At 45.1% G+C, this 20,774-nt stretch overlaps 1 protein-coding gene across 1 annotated transcript in view; it reads right to left on the bottom strand.

Moving 5' to 3' along the window:
- The window catches only part of NPAS2 (neuronal PAS domain protein 2), a 249,044-nt gene that overhangs the window by 109,150 nt on the left and 119,120 nt on the right, over window positions 1-20,774 (bottom strand). The window contains exon 3 of the mRNA XM_055539452.1: window positions 12,745-12,798. Coding sequence (XP_055395427.1) covers window positions 12,745-12,776 — 32 coding nt within the window. The 5' untranslated portion in view covers window positions 12,777-12,798. The remainder of the gene's footprint in view (window positions 1-12,744; window positions 12,799-20,774) is intronic.

Raw genomic sequence — 20,774 nt, 5'->3', positions numbered from 1 at the left:
AGTCAGCAAAAACAAGACCTGAAGCTGCCCATGTTTCATATCATGAGCTCCTTATTGCAAAATTCAGGCTCAAATTGAAGAAAGTAGGGAAAAGCACTAGAACATTCAGGTATGACCTAAATCAAATCCCTTATGATTATACAGTGGAGGTGACAGCTATTTGTCAGCTCATCTAACCCCTTCAAGGGTTAGGTCTGGTAGACAGAGTGCCTGAAGAGCCACAGACGGAGCTTCATAACACTGCACAGGAGGTGGTGACTAATCCATCCCAAAGAAAAAGAAATGCAACAAGGCCAAGTGGCTGTCTGGGGAGGCCTTACAAATGGCTGAGAAAAGAAGAGAAGCAAAAGGCAAAGGAGAAAAGGAAACATATACCCATCTGCATGCAGAGTTCCAAAGAACAGCAAGGAGAGATAAGAAGGCTTTCTTACGTGAACAATGCAAAGAAACAGAGAAAACAATAGAATGGGAAAGACTAGAACTCTTCAAGAAAATTAGAGATACCAAGAGAAAATTTCATGCAAAGATGGGCACAATAAAGGACAGAAATGGCAAGGACCTAACAGAAGCAGAGGAGATTAAGAAGAGGTGGCAAGGATACACAGAAGAACTATATTAAAAAAAGGTCTTAAATGATCTAGATAACCACAATGGTGTGCTCACTCACCTAGAGCCAGGTATCCTGGAGTGTGAAGTCAAGTGGGATTTAGGAAAGTGAAAGTCGCTCAGTCATGTCCAACTCTTTGCGACCCCATGGGCTATACAGTCCATGGAATTCTCCAGGCCAGAATACTGGAGTGGGTAGCCATTCCCTTCTCCAGGGGATCTTCCCAACCCAGGGATTGAACCCAGGTCTCCTGCATTGCAGGCAGATTCTTTACCTGCTGAGCCACAAGGGAAGCCTGGGATTGGATTTAGGAAACATTACAATAAACAAAGCTAATGGAGATGATGGAATTTCAGCTCAATTTCAAATCCTAAAAGATGATGCTGTGCAAGTGCTGCACACACCTGAAACTAACACAACATTTTTAATCAACTATTTTTTGTTATGTTTAGTCACTAAGTTGTGTCTGACTCTTTTGCTCCAACATAACAGAAAAACTTTAAAAAATTTATTAAAATGATTGAAAGGGAGTTTAGGAAATTGCCCTTTATCTCCAATGCCCCCAGAAAGGTTCTGGGTCTCTGAGCTGGGATGGTCCCAAGTTTCTAGGTCTACCACGAACACATTTGTCCTGACAAGTCTTCTTGGCCAACCAAGGGACCCCACTAGGGTGAAAGCCAAGAGCCCCAAATGGAGGGAGGCACCTTTCCCGTCTCTGTTTACTGGGCCACAGTAAGAATTAGCATTCTTCCCGCAAGCACACTGCTCCTCTCCCCTTTGTTTTGAACACAGAGTCACTCATCTGGAAACTCCAGGCTAATAGAAATGAATTGTGTATCCTGATGCTGCTATGTTCTTGCAATGCCTGCTACTGCCTTCATCACCAAATAAAACAGACAGAAAGGAAGGCTCACTATTTTTTTACTGCCATTTCCCCCCGTGTGTGGGCTTCCGATGATGTACAGAACATGCAGTGAAGAGCCTATGAAAGGAAAGCCTGGTGGGTGGGCTCCAATTGGGAATGGCAGTGTGCATCGCCTGGGGCCTTTTTTGCACCTTTTTTCTCACTCAGCACCAAGGCTGCACACAGGGGCACTAGCAAGTGTGCACAGAGCAGAACCTCTGAGTTCACTACAACCTTTATGGTGAGGGCCTGCCCTTCCTGTAAGACATACAGAATTTACATCCAGAGAAATGAAACAACAAGGTCAGTCTTTCCTAGTAACCAAGTTATCTCTCCACAAACGGGCACTTGGCTGAGAAAGCAGAGCTCACAAATCCTGATCATCATCCCAGCTCTGCTCAACACAGACCTCTTGGGGATGTTTTCTTTCCCCTCCATGCATGTTTTTCAAGGATGCTCCCAACCTGCTGAAAAGCTCCTAGAGGGCAGGGTTAGGCTCTGTATCCCTTTTTGTACCTTCCACTTGCCCCCAGGGGGGACAGAAAGTAACAATCAGCGTCACACGACTGAAGTTTTTCCTTCTGAGAAGCCTGATACTGCAAAACTGCACAGAAAGGCCTCTTATTTATTGTTTTTAACTCCTCTCTCTTGCCTGCACCATTTCATTAGTGTTGAGACTAAGGGTTAGAGTCAAAGAATAATAAAATGGTCCAGCCTGTGTTTCAGAACCAGCACTCACTCTGTGGTGAGAACCAGCTACTCTCGCCTGACACTCTTAATCCTTATTAACAAGAGGCCACAATAAGAATGAAATAATGCCCCTTGCAGCACCATGGATGGACCTAGAACTTATCATACTAAGTGAAGTAACCCAGAGAACCACAAATATCATATGATATCCCTTACATGTGGAATCTCAAAACATGAGACAAATGGACTTATTTACAAAACAGAAACAGGCTCTCAAAAAACAAACCTACAGTTACCAAAGGGGAAAGGGAGAGAGGGATAAAGGAGGATCTGGGGATTGATATATATACATAGTATATATAAAACAGATAAACAACAAGGTACCCACTGCATAGCATAGAGAACTATACTTAATACCTTGCAATAACTTATAAGTCAAAAGCATTTGAATAAGACAGATTTATAACGGAAAAAGACATATATAACTGAATCACTTAGTTGTATACCTGCAACAAACACAACACTGTAAATCAACTATACTTTAATTAAAAAAAAAAAACTAACATGGTTAGCAGACATTTGGTCTGTTCAAAATGTCCAGGGAGACGTTTGGTCATGCCAGAAGCTCCTTGATGTTTTAGTCCTGTCCAAAACCATTTGGCATGGACTAAATATGTTCATGGGTGTTATGGATAGAATCAAGGATAGAACCAAGCATCTTCTTTAATTGGAGGAAAACTGCTTTACAACGTTGTGATGGTTTCTGCTGTACAAGGATGCACATCAGCCATAGTCACACCTATATCCCCTCCCTCTTGAGCCTCCCTCTCCTGTCCTCATCCTACCCATCTAGGCCATCACAGAGAACCAGGCTGGGCTCCCCTGTGTTATGTAGCAGCTTCTCACCAGCTATCTATTTTACACATGGTAGTATATATATATATCAATGCTACTTTCTCCATTTGTCCCACTCTCTCCTTCCCTCATTGTGTCCACAAGTTTCCTCTCTGTATTTGCATCTCCAATCCTTCCCTGCAAATAGGTTCATCAATATCGTTTTATAGATTCTACCAGTTCAGTTCAGTTGCTGAGTCATGTCCGACTCTTTGCGACCCCATGAACCGCAGCACACCAGGTCTCCCAGTCCATCACCAACTCCTGGAGTTTACTCAAACTCATGTCCATTGAGTCAGTGATGCCATCCAACCATCTCATCCTCTGTTGTCCCCTTCTCCTCCTGCCTTCAATCTTTCCCAGCATCAAGGTCTTTTCAAATGAATCAGTTCTTTGCATAAGGTGGCCAAAGTATTGGGGTTTCAACTTCAACATCAGTCCTTCCAACAAATATGTGGGACTGATTTCCTTTAGGATGGACTGATTGGATCTCCTTGCAGTCCAAGGGACTTTCAAGAGTCTTATCCAACACCACAGTTCAAAAGCATCAATTCTTTGGTGCTCAGCTTTCTTTATAGTCCAACTCTCACATCCATACATGACCACTGGAAAAACCATAGCCTTGACTAGATGGACCTTTGTTGGCAAAGTAATGTCTCTGCTTTTTAATATGCTGTCTAGGTTGGTCATAACTTTCCTTCCAAGGAGTAAACATCTTTTAATTTCATGGCTGCAGTCACCATCTGCAGGGATTTTGGAGCCTAAAAAAATAAAGTCTGTGACTGTTTCCATTGATCCCCATCTATTTGCCATTAAGTGATGGGATCAGATGCCATGATCTAAGTTTTCTGAATGTTGGTTGAGCTTTAAGCCAACTTTTTCACTCTCCCCTTTCACTTTCATCAAGAGGCTTTTTAGTTCTTCTTCACTTTCTGCCATAAGGGTGGTGTCATCTGCATATCTGAGGTTATCGATATTTCTCCCAGCAATCTTGGTTCCAGCTTGTGCTTCCTCCAGCCCAGCGTTTCTCATGATGTGCTCTGCATATAAGTTCAATAAGCAGGGTGACAATATACAGCCTTGATGTACTCCTTTTCCTATTTGGAACCAGTCTGTTGTTCCATGTCCAGTTCTAACTGTTGCTTCCTGACCCGCATACAGATTTCTCAAGAGGCAGGTCAGGTGGTCTGGTATTCCCATCTCTTGAAGAATTTTCCACAGTTTATTGTGATCCACACAGTCAAAGGCTTTGGCATAGTCAATAAAGCAGAAATAGATGCTTTTCTGGAACTCTCTTGCTTTTTCCATGATCCAGCGGATGTTGGCAATTTGATCTCTGGTTCCTCTGCCTTTTCTAAAACCAGCTTGAACATCTGGAAGTTCATGGTTCACATATTGTTGGAGCCTGGCTTGGAGAATTTTGAGCATTACTTTACTAGCGTGTGAGATGAGTGCAATTGTGTGGTAGTTGGAGCATTCTTTGGCATTGCCTTTCTTTGGGATTGGAATGAAAATTGACCTTTTCCAGTCCCATGGCCACTGCTGAGTTTTCCAAATTTGCTGGCATATTGAGTGCAGCACTTTCACAACATCATCTTTCAGGATTTGAAATAGCTCAACTGGAATGCCATGACCTCTATTAGCTTTGTTCGTAGTGATGCTTTCTAAGGCCCACTTGAGTTTGCATTCCAGGATGTCTGGCTCTAGGTGAGTGATCACACTGTCATGATTATCTTGGTCGTGAAGCTCTTTTTTGTACAGTTCTTCTGTGTATTCTTGCCACCTCTTCTTAATATCTTCTGCTTCTGTTAGGTCCATACCATTTCTGTCCTTTATTGAGCCCATCTTTACATGAAATGTTCCCTTGGTATCTCTAATTTTCTTGAAGAGATCTCTAGTCTTTCCCATTCTGTTGTTTTCCTCTATTTCTTTGCATTGATCGCTGAGGAAGGCTTTCTTATCTATCCTTGCTATTCTTTGAAACTCTGCATTCAAATGGGTATATCTTTCCTTTTCTCCTTTACTTTTTGCTTCTCTTCTTTTCACAGCTATTTGTAAAGCCTCCTCAGATAGCCAGTTTGCCTTTTTGCATTTCTTTTTCTTGGGGATGGTCTTGATCCCCGCCTCCTGTACAATGTCATGAACCTCCGTCCATAGTTCATCAGGCACTCTATCAGACCTAGTCCCTTAAATCTATTTCTCACTTCCACTGTATAATCATAAGGGATTTGATTTAGGTCATACCTGAATGGTCTAGTCGTTTTCCCTACTTTCTTCAACTTAAGTCTGAATTTGGCAATAAGGAGTTCATGATCTGAGCCTCAGTCAGTCTTGTTTTTGCTGACTGGATAGATCTTCTCCATCTTTGGCTGCAAAGAATATAATCAGTCTGATTTCGGTGTTGACCATCTGGTGATGTCTATGTGTAGAGTCTTCTCTTGTGCCGTTGGAAGAGGGTGTTTGCTATGACCAGTGCGTTCTCTTGGCAAAACTCTATTAGTCTTTGCCCTTCTTCATTCTGTACTCCAAGGCCAAATTTAGCTGTTACTCCAGGTGTTTCTTGACTTCCTACTCTTGCATTCCAGTCCCCTATAATGAAAAGGACATCTTTTTTGGGTGTTAGTTCTAGAAGGTCTTGTAGGTTTTCATAGAACCTTAGATATGTGTTAAGATACTATATTTGTTTTTCTCTGACTTACTTCACTCTGTATAACAGGCTCTAGGTTCATCCACCTCACTAGGACTGACTCAAACCTGTTCTTTTTTATGGCTGAGTAATATTCCATTGTGTATATGCACCACACCTTCTTTATCCATTCATCTGTTGATGGACAATCTAAGTTGCTTTCACATCCTAGCCATTGTAAATACTGCTGCTATGAACACTGTGGTACATGTGTATTTTTCAATTATGATTTCCTCAGGGTATATGCCCAGTAGTGAGATTGCAGGGTCATATGGTAGTTTTATTCCTAGTTTTTTTAACAATCTCCATACTATACTCCACAGTGGCTGTACAATTTACATTCCCACCAACAGGACAAGAGGGTTCCCTTTTCTCCACATCCTCTCCAGCATCTCTTGTTTGTAGTTTTTTTAACTTATATTGTTTGTAGATTTTTTAATAATGGTCATTCTGACTGTTGTGAGGTGATACCTCATTGTAGTTCTGATTTGCATTTCTCTAATAATTAGTGATGTTGGGCATCTTTTCATGTGTTTATTGGCCATCCGAGGATCAAGCATCTTCTAGACCAAGTATCTCTTGAACATTCTGGCCAGGACCAAATGTCCTGCAAGGGGCAGCACAATTCTAACCTCACCACCCCCACTCCCTCCCTCCATAAGAATGCATGAGGTTATGGAACTGGGCCTTCACCAATAGGCAATAATGAACTTTTAATAAATGCCAATGAATTGACCATTTAATATTGGCTTAAAGGAAGAGGCTCACATGAAAGCCTTTCTTCTTAGCATTCAGTTCTATCAAGACATGGAGTGAGGACCTCCCTGGCGGTCCAGCGGTTGGGAGTCCCCCTGCCAGTGCAGGGGACACTGGTTCGCTCCCTTCTCCCGGAAGATCCCACATGCTGTGGGGCAAGTGGGCCTCTGCCAACTGTGCCGCTACGAACCTGCGCTCTACAGCCCCTGCTCCACAACTAGAGAAGCCACTACCACGAGGAGACTGCACCACAATCAGAGAGTTGCCCCCACTCGCCACAACTAAAGCCCGCATACAGCAACGAAGACCCAGCATAGCCATAAATAAACAAATAAAAGAAATAGAAATGCAGTGGACTGTATTTTATGATAGTGCCAAGTGATAGAAACTTGTTTTCTTTGGAAAGTGATGGTTCCTACCCGCTCTTTCTGTCCCTACCCCTTGGACACGTGGGCGAGTCATGTCATAAGAAGCTGCCAGGAGTCCAGACTTTAGAAACTGATGCCTACATGTGAATCCCTGCCTGCCCCTGTCTGTCCGCTCAGTCTTGGGTTTCTTCAATGTAATGTGTGTGTTGGTCATTCAGTCGTGTCTGACTCTTTGAGGCTCCATGGACTATAGCCCACCAGGCTCCTCCATCCATGGGATTCTCCAGGCAAGAATACTGGAGTGGGTTGCCATGCCCTCCTCCAGGGGATCTTCCCTACCCAGGGATCGAGCCCAGGTCTCCTGCATTGCAGGCTGATTCTTCACCATCTGAGCCACCATGGAGCTAAAAATAACCTGTCAAGGTTTAGAGTTAATTAAATAAAATGCTGTAGACACATAGCGTGTGCCCTGTGTCAACTTTTCTTATCAGCACTGTGTACCCTGCACTGCGCTAGGGGCTTCCACTGAGCTCCATTTATTAATAGTTCCTCCAAAAACCCTAGGAAGAGGGTATGGCTATTGTTGTTCAATTGCTAAGTCATGTCCAACTCTGTGCAACCCCATGGACTGCAGCACAACAGGCTTTCCTGTCCTTTACTATCTTCAGGAGTTTGCTCAAATTCACGTCGAGTTGGTGATGCCATCCAACCATCTCATCCTCTGCTGCCCCTTCTCCTTTTGCCTTCAGTCTTTCCCAGTATCAGGGTCTTTTCCCATGAGTCAGCTCTTCAAGTCAGGTGGCCAAATTATTGGAGCTTCAGCATCAGTCCTACCAATGAATATTCAGGGTTGATTTCCTTTAGGATTGACTGAGTTGATCTCCTTGCTGTCCAAGGGACTCTCAAGAGTCTTCTCCAGCACCACAGTTCAAAAGCATCAATTCTTCAGCACTCAGCTTTCTTTATAGTCCAACTCTCACAACTGTACATGACTACTGAAAAAACCTTTGTTTTGACTATACGGCCATTTACACGCCCATTTTACAGAGTAGGAAATTGAGGCTAAGAGAGGTTTAGTATAATAGCTCATCTAAAGGTGGAAAGTAAAAGTGGTAAGAATCAAAGCTGGGGTTGTCTGATTCTAAGCCTGTGTACTTCCTGCCACACTGCACTACTTCCTGGATGAAACACACACACACACACCCCCCACAAAACCTTGTCACATTAGAGTTAAAAAGATGTGTTTAAGACTGGAACACAAGATGGTAAACTGTGTCTCATTATCCAGGGATCCAAATGTCTCTCAACCAAACTGTTTCTGTTTTGAGCACAAGAACCATGTTTTTACATCTTCCACTAAAGAAAATAGCATATCATTCTGTATACACAATAGGGCGTGCAATTAATCCTCACTGGATTTACATGGAAATTTAAAGAAGAAAGTGCATCTGTGTCCTGGTTTAGAATACTTGATCAAACAATCCAAATACACCATGAATTCCCCAAAGCTTTGAAAACCTTGCCAAATATAGCTCATGTTTTCTGGAGACAAGAGTTCTGATCTGAAGCTCAACACTTCTGCTAATCTCATCAAAAATATCAGGAGTGCAAACAATTCCTGTCAGGCCTCCAGGTGGGATTAGGGAAGGGCTTCCCACAGCTAAAAAATCCCACAGCTAGAGGCTTTGGAAGTGACACAGTTTTAGGATTGTGTTTATTTTGTCCTTTTTTCCCCCCAGGTGTTATGAAGAATACTGCATTATTGCTGCTATTCTGGCAAAGAGAACAGGGTATTCCCAAACGGTCTAAACCCGTTTCCCAATCTGAGGACGAGAGAGGGGTGAGGACCAGCAGCTTTGCTTCCCAGTGTCTGGGCTGGGAGGTTTCTGAATAGGCAATTTAGGGGAGTGGGTGCCCATGGCTCAAAGCAAATGGGGATGGGAATAAATGGAAACTGCATATAATTGGATTTATTTCTAAGAGTTTTCAGCCACGATTTTATTGAAATGTCTTTGATAACATCAGATGATCCTGAGGATGGCAGACCCTAAATATGCATAATTTTTTTTTTTTTTGCAAACTTTTTATTTTGTCTTGGGGTATATCCAATTAACAATGCTGTGATAGTATCAGGTGAATAGCAAAGGGACTCAGCCACACAAAGACATGTTCAGTTCAGCTGCTCAGTTGTGTCCAACTCTTTGAGACTCATATGCACTGCAGCACACCAGGCTTCCCTGTCCATCACCAACTCCCAGAGCTTGCTTAAACTCATGCCCATCGAGTCAGTGATGCCATCCTGCATTTATACCTCTTCTGGATTGCGAGGTAAGCCATGTAGTAGAGAGACAGGGCTGAAACTGGGGGCCCAGAGGTGACATGAAAGATGATGATGGTGGGACTTTCCTGGTGGTCCAGTGGCTAAGACTCTGTGCTCCCAATGCAGGGGGCCCAGGTTCAGTCCCTGGTTGGGGAACTAGATCCCACATGCCATAACTAAGAGTTCACATGCCACAACTAAAGATCCTGAGAGCCACAACTAAGATCTATGGCAGCCAAAAAAATTAAAAAAAAAAAAAAATGATGGCAAAAGCCAAACTCCTGTGGACTCAAAGTCACATTAGGACACAGATTGGACCTGCCAGAGAGAATGAATTTGTTATCATGTGATGAGATATGTGTGTGGTCTGGGGAGTAAGAATAGAGTCTGGCGTTTAGGAAGGCTGTATTTAACTTCTGCTACAGCTTTAGGGTATCTGAAAAGTTGCTTAACCTTACTGGGCCTTAGTTTCCTCATCTGTAAAAAGGTACAGGGATGCACACCTCAGAGGTCTTCCCTGGTGGCTCAGACAGTAAAGCTCTGCTTGCAATGCGGGAGACCCGGGTTCGATTCCTGGGTCGGGAAGATCCCCTGGAGAAGGAAATGGCAACCCACTCCAGCACTCTTGCCTGGAAAATCCCATGGATGGAGGAGCCTGATAGGCTATAGTCCATGGGGTCGCAAAGAGCTGGACACAACTGAGCGACTTCACTTTCACACCTCAAAGGGATGTGGAGGAGGTGATACGAGATAATGCACAGAAACGTTCTTAGCCTGGTGCTGAGCACCCGGAAATGAACAGGGCACTCAGGACATGCCCAGTGCACGCTGGCCAGCACTGCTGACCTTGTCATTATCGCTGGTGGGAATAATTTGTAAATGTGCTCTTGTAAAATGTTCTTCATCTTCACATACAGGTGAGGCTTCCCAAGTGGCGCTAGTGGTGAAGAACCCACCTGACAACGCAGGAGACATAAGTCGCGGATTCGATCCCTGGTTGGGAAGATTCCCTGGAGGAAGGCATGGCAGCCCGCTCCAGTTCTTGCCTGCAGAATGCCCATGGACAGAGGAGCCTGGTGGGCTACAGTCCATAAGGTTGCAAAGAGTCGGACATGACTGAAGCAAGTTAGCACACGTAGCAAGTAATACTTCTAAAAAAAATAAGAAGAGTTTCTTGATGTATTTTGCGGCTGATCCTAAAATAACATGAAAGGAGGGCAGGACAGAAATGATAACCCACGTGTTGCATCTGAGAAAGTGGAAGCTTATCGGGTGAAGAGTCTTGCTGGAATCCAGCAGGTGGGGCAGGGTCAGCCAGGCATGTGGCTCGGGTCTCTGCTCTCTGTTCACAGCATCCTGGGAGTCCACCAAGAGGCCAGATGCCCCAGAGTGGAGAGCTGGAAGCCTGCCCATGAGACAGGGTGCCAGAACTCTACTCTAGTCTGGTCTGGTCTATTCAATTACATGTTGTTTGGGACCTGTATGGATTTTACAACCCTTATAGGTGGTGGCCTAAGACAGCCATGGTGCCCAGTGCCAAGTGAAGGGCCTGTTAGACTCATCCGAGGAGTTCCTTAGGTTTAAATGGGATTCCAATGTTTAAATTGTTATTACACCCAGAGAGAACAAACATATGGATACCAAGGGAAGAAGGCAGGGTGGGATGAATTGGGAGATTGGAATTGGCATACAGACACTATTGATACTATGTACAAAATGGATAACTAATGAGAACCTGCCATATAACACAGGGAACTCTGCTCTGTGGTGACTAAATGGGAAGGAAATCCAAGGAAGAGGGGATATATGAATACCTATGGCTGATCCACTTTACTGTATACCTGAGACTAGGACAACACTGTAAAGCAACTATAATAAAAAAAATACACAGGAAAAGAATTTTAAAAATAAATAGTTATTACAGAACAACTTTCAAACAAATGGAAAAGCAGAGATTTAGAATATGCTGAGCCCCCCACAATCCTCACTCCACGCCAATCTGAGTTGGTCTACACTTCAGGCCATTTCCCGGCTCCCTGATTTTTTTAAGGAAATCTTTGGGAAATGAACAAACAGTACAAACATTCCCTGTGATTTGAGTCTCAGAGGTCTGAGTGCCTGGAGGTTTATGGTTCTCAAGGCTGCCCACCACCAGGCAAGATGGAAGGACAGACTCCCCTGGGGCCGCTGAACTGGGTGACCTCTGAGAGCTCCGTCATTTACAAGCAGAGGATTTTGTGGTGACAGTCGGGTGGCAGGCTCTGTGAGGGGAGGCGGACAGACCCTTCAGCTTTGCAGGTGTATTAGAGGTTGTTGGGGGGGCTTCCCTGGTGGCTCAGTGGTAAAGAATCTGCCTGCCAATGCAAAAGACATGAGTTCGATCCCTAATCTGCAAAGATCCCACATGCCAGGGGGCAACTAAGCCCATGGGTCACAACTACTGAGCCTGTGCTCTGGAGCCTGGGAACCATTTCTACTGAAGTCTGCATGCCCTAAAGCCCATGCCACACAACAAGAGAAGTGACCACAATGAGAAAGCCTCACAGCACAACTAGAGAAAACCCCGCACAGCAACAAAGACCCAGTGCGGCCAAAAATAAAAAAATAAATATTAAAAAAAAAAGAAGAGAGGGCTTCAGGGGCTTGAGGAGGGACCTGCCAGCCAAGTGGTGGCAGGAGGAGCAAAGAGGAAAGAGCCTGGAGGAGGGAGGCTTGTCCGCTGGGCAGGAGTGAAGACCGTCCTGAGACAGGACATTTCATGTCCGTGCAAGCTAATAATCTGTGGTCACTTACCCATCACCACCATCACCTGGGACCCGTCATGGGCAAGACATCTATTGTTCATCTCCCTTTCCCCAGAGCCTGGTGCAGTAACTGCCAACTTGGGCTGATTTTATGAAACTGATAACATCCGACAGGGCTGTACCTTCAAAATATCCACTTTATGACTCCTCATATACAGGAGGGATTCAATGAATGTCCACTAAGCATAGATACAGTTATAACAGCACTGATGTGCCAGCAACCAAGCTGGGGTTTCTGGTCAACCGAAAACCAGTGCCAAGCGGCCGGGATCCCGGCCAATGAGGAAGCTGAAACAACATACATGGAGGATCACAGCCCAGTGCGGATGGCCATTCCATGTCCAGTGTGAGCTGCTGATTATGCCCATTATTGTCCAGGGCCAACCGCTTCCCAACAGCAGAAGTAGGATTTGAACCCAGGCTGGCTTGGCTCCAGTCACGCCACCTGGCCAAGGAGTGTCCATCCTGGAAACGCAGTAACCAGAAGCCTTTAAAAAAAGGGCTGGGTCAACAGGGTCAGTACACGGACATGTGAAAACTACAAACAACTTGGCAGGTCCTAGACAATGAGTAACTTCAGGGTAAGGAACAGAATTGGGGTGGCTGGTATGAATTCTGGGGGCAGAGCATGCAGTATTTTATGGAGCGTGTGTTTTCCATCTCTGATTGCCTTTCTCTGCAGAGTGAGAACAAGCAAGGTTTAAATGTCTCTTACCTCTTTGCTCTGTCTTTCTCATCCTCATCCATTAGATTGTCTCTGCAGTTTTTCCTGCAAAAAAAAAACCAAAAAAACAGATGATGACTGTCTGATTCTCAACCTTTCTCACAGGTCTTTCTGGTTGCCATCATTATTGTTGTTTTTGTTTAGTCCCTAAGTCGTGTCCGACTCTGCTACCCCATGGAATATAGCCTGCCAGGCTCCTTTGTCCATGGGATTCTCCAGGCAAGAATGCTGGAGTTGGTTGCCATTTCCTTCTCCAGGGGATCTTTCCCACCCAGGGATCCATCCCAGGTCTCCTGCACTGGCAGGCGGATTCTTTACTACTAAGCATCATTTTGGGCTGATCTGTTAAACCACATGAGAAGCCATAGCTTCTCAAACTTTCTGGTTCCAGCAACCATTTGCATGCTCAAAAATGACTGAGGACTCTGAAGAGCTCTTGTGTATGTGGGTGAAAACTGAGAAATCTTAAAGATACAAGCATGCTGTCCATTAGGCATCAGAGAGATGTAGCTGACAGACGTTAAGGAATTTCTGGAAAAGTCCACCAGAGGGACTTCCCTGGTGGCCCAGTGATTAAGACTTCGCCTTCCAATGCGGGGGGCACAGGTTCCATCCCTTGTCAAGGAACTAGATCCCACAAGCCTTGCAGCCAAAAAGCCAAAACATAAAACAGAAGCAATATTGTAACAAATTCTATAAAGACTTTAAAAATGGTCCATGTCAAAACAAACAAAAATAATAAAAAGAAAAGTCCACTGCATACTCACATGAGTAAATAGGCAGATGATAGGCCAACATTACAAAAATCGTTTTGACCTCATGGAACCCCCTAGTTTCCTAGATCACACATTGGGAACTGCTTTCTGGACCTAGCTCAAAGCAGCATCTTTTTATTTCAAGCCTTAAACCTGAAAGCTTCCCGAGACATTCTAAAGGAGAGCATTTATTTCTCTGTTCCTTCAAATATACAAACTCCTCTTAGGCAGCCTGGAGGAATTGGGGCCCCAAATGAGTATAATTACTGTCCTTTTGAGTATAATTGCTTTACAATGTTTTCTTAGTTCCTGCTATACAGCAAAGTGAATCAGCCATACATATACCTACATCCCCTCCTTTTGGGGGTTTATTTCCCAAGTACGTCGCTATAGAGCATCGAGTAGAGTTCCCTGTGCTGTACAGTAGGTCCTCACTTTATACACAGTATCAATAATGTATATGTGTCAATTCCAACCTCTCAATTCATCCAAGCCACCCCTTCCGCCTTGGTGTCCACATGTTTGACCCCTACATCTGTGTATCTATTTCTGCTTTGCAAATAGGTTCATCTGCACCATTTTACTAAATTCCACATCATATGCATTCATATATGACATTTGTTTTACTCTTTCTGACTTAATTCACTCGGTATGACAGTGTTGTGAAAGCATTTCCTTTGAGGTCAGGAACGAGACAAGGATGTCTACTCTCTCCACTGTTCTTCAACATAGTGTTGGAAGTCCTAGCCATGGCTAGGAGAGGAGAAAAAGAAATAAAAGGAATCCAAATTGAAAAAGAAGAAATAAAACTGTCAATGTTTGCAGATGACATGATGCTATACATAGAAAATCCTAAAGATGCCACCGGAAAACTTTTGGTGCTAATCAATGAATTTGGTAAAGTTGCAGGATATAAAATTAATACACAGAAATCTCTTGCATTCCTATACACTAACAATGAAAGATCAGAAAGAGAAATTAAGGAAATAATTTCATTTATCACTGCAATAAAAAGAATAAAATGCTAGGAATAAATCTATCTAAGGAGGCAAAAGACCTGTACTCAGAAAACTGTAAGATACTGATGCTGTCTTCTATTTTTTTTTTTTTTTTTTTAAGGCACACAGATGTGAAAAGTAACAATCCAGGAACATTCTCGCAGCCCCAAATCATCAGAGATGGCCTTACCATCTGGGCCTTCACTTTCCCAGGCCACTCACTAGAAGCCTCTCAGGCTCTGACCAGGTGTCCTCTTCTCCACACAAGCCTGTGATCCTTGGAGCCACATTCCTGATTCCCTTTCCTTCACATGCCCCCCAGGGTCCCTTCTATCGCGGGGGCTCCCCCTCCAGCCAGCCCTCCATGCAGAAAGACTATCAGGATGTCCTGAGGCCAGAGTTAGGTGAACTGGAGCAGGAACACGAGGCAAAGTGTGATGGAGACACGGGCGGGGACCACGTGGAAATGAGTCACCGAGGTCCATGTGCTTCTCGTCTCCAAGCAGAGGGTCTGACGTCAGGACTCCAGAATCGACACTTTGAAAATGCACTAATGTTTACTCTTGAAATTCCAAGTTCTAGATCACAATATTTTAAATGAAAATAACTCATTTCGTGAAAAAGACAGTATGAAGTTTTTTTAACAATGAAGTTATTTACATGCTACTTCCTCTAATCCAATATCACGTCTGTAAGCCCAGATCCCTTTATTTTTCAATTGGAAGATACTTGCTTTACAGTGTTGTGTTGGTTTCTGCTGTACAACAATGTGTACAGCTATAAGTATACATATACCAGCTATGTTGGAAAAAAAAAAAACCTATTAGTTGCTCAGTCGTGTCTGACTCTTTTTGACCCCATGGACCATAGCCTGCCTGGCTCCTCCATCCATGGGATTCTCCAGACAAGAATACTGGAGTGGGTTGCCATTCCCTTCTCCAGGAGATCTTCCCGACATAGGGATCAAACCTGAGTCTTTATCAGCTATACGTATGCATATGTGCCCTCCTTCTTGACCCTCCCTCTGCTCCCCCCGACCCCGGCCCCGATCCTGCCCCTCTATATTGCCAGAGCACTGAGCTGGGCTCTCTGCATTAAACAGTAGCTTCCCACTGGCTGTGACAAGAACATTAAAAGAAAGAATGATTAAGAAGCCAAGCTCGTTCATGAACACGGCTATAAAAATTCTAAACCAAACATAAGCAAATCCAATAGGAACATGTATAAAAATGATAACCTTAGATAACAATTCTTCACGGGAACAGATGAATCTTTGCTCTGAGATAATTTCGTTGTGTGTGTTCATCTGCTGTGAGCCCAGACACCAATCTGAGCCAAAGAGGAAAAGGAATTGTGCAGCCACAGCCCTGTTTACGCACAAGACCCGTTCAGCAGGCATATTTCAGTGATAGATTTGTGAGACACGCCATTCGGCAGTTGAGGCTTGTATCATAATTAAAGTGGGCTTAGCACATCTGCAAACAGGCATCTGCTTAATGTTTCCCATATGGAATCTGTTCAACGCTTTAAGACATGGAAAATGCGGTCCATTCATTTAATGATGTGCTACCCAGGTCTGCGCTCCGAGGAAAGGGGTGGCTGTCTGTGTGCCGGGGCTGTGAGTTAGGCTCCAGCCACAGGGAAAGGGTAAAAGTCTTGCCCTTTCCCAGCTGCCCCTGACAGAGCACATTCACAGGAGGATGTGGGCTTCAGTCTGCTTTGCTGAGGGTCTGAAATCCTGATTGGACAACTGAGGTTGCTTCATCACACACAAAACTTCTACAAATGACTAGTCTATGGAGTCACAAAGAGTCGGACACGACTGAGCAACTAATCACACACACTTCTTTGGGGCCTTCATGTAGGTGGGATTATACAGGATTTGTCCTTTGGCAATGGGTTTATTTCACTCAGCATAACACTCTCCAGGCCCATCGTGTCTTGGCGTGTGTCAGAATCTCCTTCCTTTATAAGACTGAATCATATTCCACTGTATGCATAGACCACCTTCCGTTTACCCATCCTCTGTCCAGGGACACTGGGTTGCTTCCCCTGTTGAATATTGTGAGAAACATGTGGATTCCTCCCCTCTTGTATTTGAGTCACTCTTTCACTCCATGATGTGGAGGAGCCAGAGAAGCCCAAAGCGCACAGGGAAGAGGGCAAGGGGAAGAAGACAAGCCCCATGAGATCAGGTTAAAGGAACAACCGAGAAGTTAAAGGGGTGACAGCTACATTTCTCAGCTGTATAAAGAGTTTCCAACTTCGTTCTTCTTTTTCAAGATTCCTAGTTATTTTAGCTCTTTGCATTTCCATGGAAGTTTCAGAATCGACACTGTCAATTTCTATAAAAAATGGCTGTGATGCTTATTGGGACTGTGTTGACTAAAGATCAGTTTGGAAAAACTGATCTGTAACAATGCTGAGGTTCATGCATGGAGCATCTCTCTGTGCAGACGCACCGAAGTGTTTTTACCGAAGCATGAAGATGACACCCACGTGCGATGTTCTACGATTCAATAGATACTCCCTGGGAGTCCTGGCTCCCATGGCACTTAGGTGGTGGGGGGCAGGTAGGGTAGAGGGGGCAAGCCACAAGCACATCAAGTGAGTGAACAGAGGGCCTGTTGCTGCTCGTTTAAGCCGAGGGCAGCATGATGGGTGGGGTTAGAGCGGGGAGACACCCAGGGAGAGCAGCTGGAGCTGGCCTCTGCTCTGAGTGACACAGGAAGGCACTGGGGGTTTGGCTCAGACGACTGGCCTGTCTACCTACAGCTGTGACTTTTTTTTTAGATTTTTTTTCTTTTTTTTTGATGAGGACAAATATTAAAAAAAATTTTTTTTTGTATTGAAGTATAGCCAATTAACAATGTTGTGATAATTTCAGATGAATAGCAAAAGGACTCAGCTGTGTGTATCCATTCTCCCCCATGTGAAGAGCTGACTCACTGGAAAAGACCCTAATACTGGAGAAGATTGAGGGCAGGAGGAGAAGGAGGTGACAGAGGACGAGATGGATGGATGGCATCACTGACTCAATGGATAAGAGTTTGAGAAAATCCAGGAGATAGTGAAGGACAGGGAAGCCTGGCAGGCTGCAGGCCATGAGGCCACCAAGAGTCGGACACGACTGAGAGTCTGAACAACAAGATTCTCCCCCAAACTCCCCTCCCATCCAGGCTGTGATGAGACCATTTTTAACGTCTTTACTGAATTTGTTACACCACTGCTTCTGTTGTATGTTCTGTCTTCAAGGCATGTGAGATCTTGCACCCCAACCAGGTATCAAACCCACCCCGCTTACATTGGAAGGCAAAGTCTTAATCTCTAGGCCACCACGCAAGTCCCCAGCTGTGGCTCTTAAAGAGCTTAATTATGTTGGCAGGTATGAAAGTGCCAGCACAAGCCTGGTCCACAGCAGACACTCAATGTCTGGTTCCCCACTTGGATGGCAAGGACTTGGTACAAAGTCCTTTACCCATTACCCAGGCCACGATGCCCAGCCCAGCTCCTTAGCCACATCAGGTGCTCGAGACATCCATGAGGAATGAAGGGGGGTGGGGAGGCACGGGGGAGGAGAGGAAGGACACCGCCAGGACCAAACCCTGTCTGAATTCTCAATACCGACTATACTCACTCACACAAGCCCCTCAGTGATCACGGTTAACCCAGGCACTTACAAGGTATGTCTGAAGGTATAAGCTATTGACAAAAGAGAAAATTCGCTTTAACCAGCACCTTCAAGAGAAACCAATGGCTCCCTTACCAACCCTCGACCACCACCAGCTTCTGGAAAGCCCTCGTCTCATCTCCATGCAGCTCTAAGGGTGGAATGGGCCACAGTCTCCACTCCTAAAGGAATCAGGAAGGCCGAGCTGCCCAGGGACCCTGGCTCTGGGGACAGAGCCTGCCCTGGGATGTGTATCCTTGAGTTGACCCATCACCTGCTAAGAATGTGTGGGCCTCTGACCACAGAGTCAGACCAACTTCAATTTTAGTTCAGACTCACTTGTTCCATGACCTTAAGCAAACCTCTGCAACTTCATGAGCCTGCTTCCCTCATTCTAATGGGAGGCCACCCGGTAGAAAACGTGTGAGACATAAAGGAGAGATGCCCGTGAACAAGGAGGGCCAGTGTGTTCCCCACAGCACAGAAGCATCAGGCGAGTCCTGTTCACCCACATCTGCCCCAGGTGATCACCCTGACCTCTATATTCCTGAGCCCCCCTCCAGCTCACCTTTCTCCTTGTCTGCCTTAATGAACACACTGCCCAATGAGAAGACCACCATAGAGTGAAGGGGGTCAAACCAACCTCAGGTTTCAGAGGGGGGCGCCCTTATCAGGGAAGGAAGTGCCATGGTGGGGGAAGGAAGCTTTTCCAGCCAGAGAACCAGACAGGAGCCCCCATCCCACCCCACCCCTCTCCAGAGACCACCTGTGGCTGCCAGCAAGCAGGGCTGTGGAGTCCCTGACTCATTTGTCCCTGGCACAAAGAGATCATCACAGTATCATCCATGACAATGAGTTAGCAGGCCAGCTGTAGAAACTGGTACTCAAGCCTGTCATAGGTCTTTGGGCAGAGCGGGGTTACCGTGCCTGCCCACTAGTCAGCGTCAAAACCTCTCTGTGTGTACTCATGGAAAACAGACAGACAGACACATACACAGCGGTGCTGCCTGAAGCATCCAGTGGGAATTCAATAGAACCTTAGGTCCTTCTGAGGAAGAGAGGGGAAGAGAGCGTGAAAGAAACACGGGCAGACATGACCGAGGATGCCCTCGATGAATATCTAGTGACTTTAACTGAACAGAACAACACAAATGAGGTCTGCAGATGACATTGCCATCACCTAGGTGAAATCTCTGCCTCCCAAGGCTTCATTCTCACTAACCCCTACTGCACCGGGGATCACAACTCTGGCCTTTGAACAGGGACCGGCAAGCGGCAGTGCTGCTTTCTCACGCCCCACCTGCCCTAGTCCCACGTGGGTCAGCGGGGAGGTGGGATTAATGCATCACACAGGGGACTGGGCCCCCCTGGGGACTGGCAGCTCACTCCCAGGGCTCCAAGAAGGCTGTGAACATCCTACACGGTAAGGTACGTCGTTCCCCTGAAGCAAGGGTTTCCTGTAAAGAGCCACCTGCTGAGTATTTTAAATGCCAGGCTTCCCTGATGGCTCAGATGGTAAAGAGAATCTGCGGGCTATGTGGGGGACCTGGGTTCCGTCCCTGGGTCAGGAAGATCCCCTGGAGAAGGGAATGATGACCCACTCCAGCACTCTTGCCTGGAGAATTCCATGGACAGAGGAGGCTGGCGGGCTACAGTCCATGGGGTCACAAAGAGTTGGACACGACTGAGTGACTTGACACTTTCACTTTTCATCCAATCTCTGCCGTATCATAGTGTGAATGTGCAAAGCTGTGTCAGTGAGCAGGTGCAGCTGTGTCCCAATAAAACTATTTGTAACAAGCTGGGAATGAGACAGAATTCCTAGAATCAGTGCTCAGACTTTCTCTTCAGTATCTTTTTAATTCTGAACTCTTTGTACAGCCAGCCTGGAGAGGCCCAGTGGGTCATTCTGCATCATGGTGAATTCCCCCTGAAATGGCTACCCTAAGCTTATTGCATTGCAAGGCCCATGTTTTTTTTAAAACTAAAATCATGATGTTTTCAAATTGTTGGAGAAATGGTTTGAATTACAGGCCCCGAGGTAGCTGGAAAATCTGAATATTCCTCCTCACTGTACCAACCAAACTTGGTGGCTTTCGGTTATTAAAAATAAAAAATACTGCAGGCTCACTTTGTTATACAACAGAAACTAATACAACACTAGAAAGCAATTATACTCCAATAATAAAATAAAATTTTTTAAAAAAGAAAAACTACTGCGAACAACAGCAAGTGGAAACCCAAAGATATCTTCCCGGTTGGCTGGGGCTTATTTGTTGTCAACAGCATGCGCGCCTTCTGCCTTCTCAGCCAGTGCCTGGCAAGAAGACCTTGTGTCGTCTTGGATTAACATCTGCATCTTCCATGTGGGAGCTCAGCAATGATTTTTCCTCATTATATTTAAGAAATAAAAAGGCTCTGAAAAACGGTCGTTGATAAACTGCGGTGCAGACTTGTCTTCCTTTGTCCTTTGGTGGAGGCTAGGAAATAATTTCTACATTTTAATTCTTCCTCTCCAGGCCATGTTGTTTTGGTTGCAATGATTCATTCACTGGGGGAAAAAATAGTTCTTATAAAGGAAATGGATGGTGCCAGCCT

The sequence above is a fragment of the Bubalus kerabau genome, chromosome 11, assembly GCF_029407905.1.
Source record: "Bubalus kerabau isolate K-KA32 ecotype Philippines breed swamp buffalo chromosome 11, PCC_UOA_SB_1v2, whole genome shotgun sequence".
Classification (NCBI taxonomy): domain Eukaryota; kingdom Metazoa; phylum Chordata; class Mammalia; order Artiodactyla; family Bovidae; genus Bubalus; species Bubalus kerabau.
The sequence above is the reverse complement of the archived record's forward strand: the minus strand, read 5'-3'. Positions and strand labels throughout refer to the sequence as shown.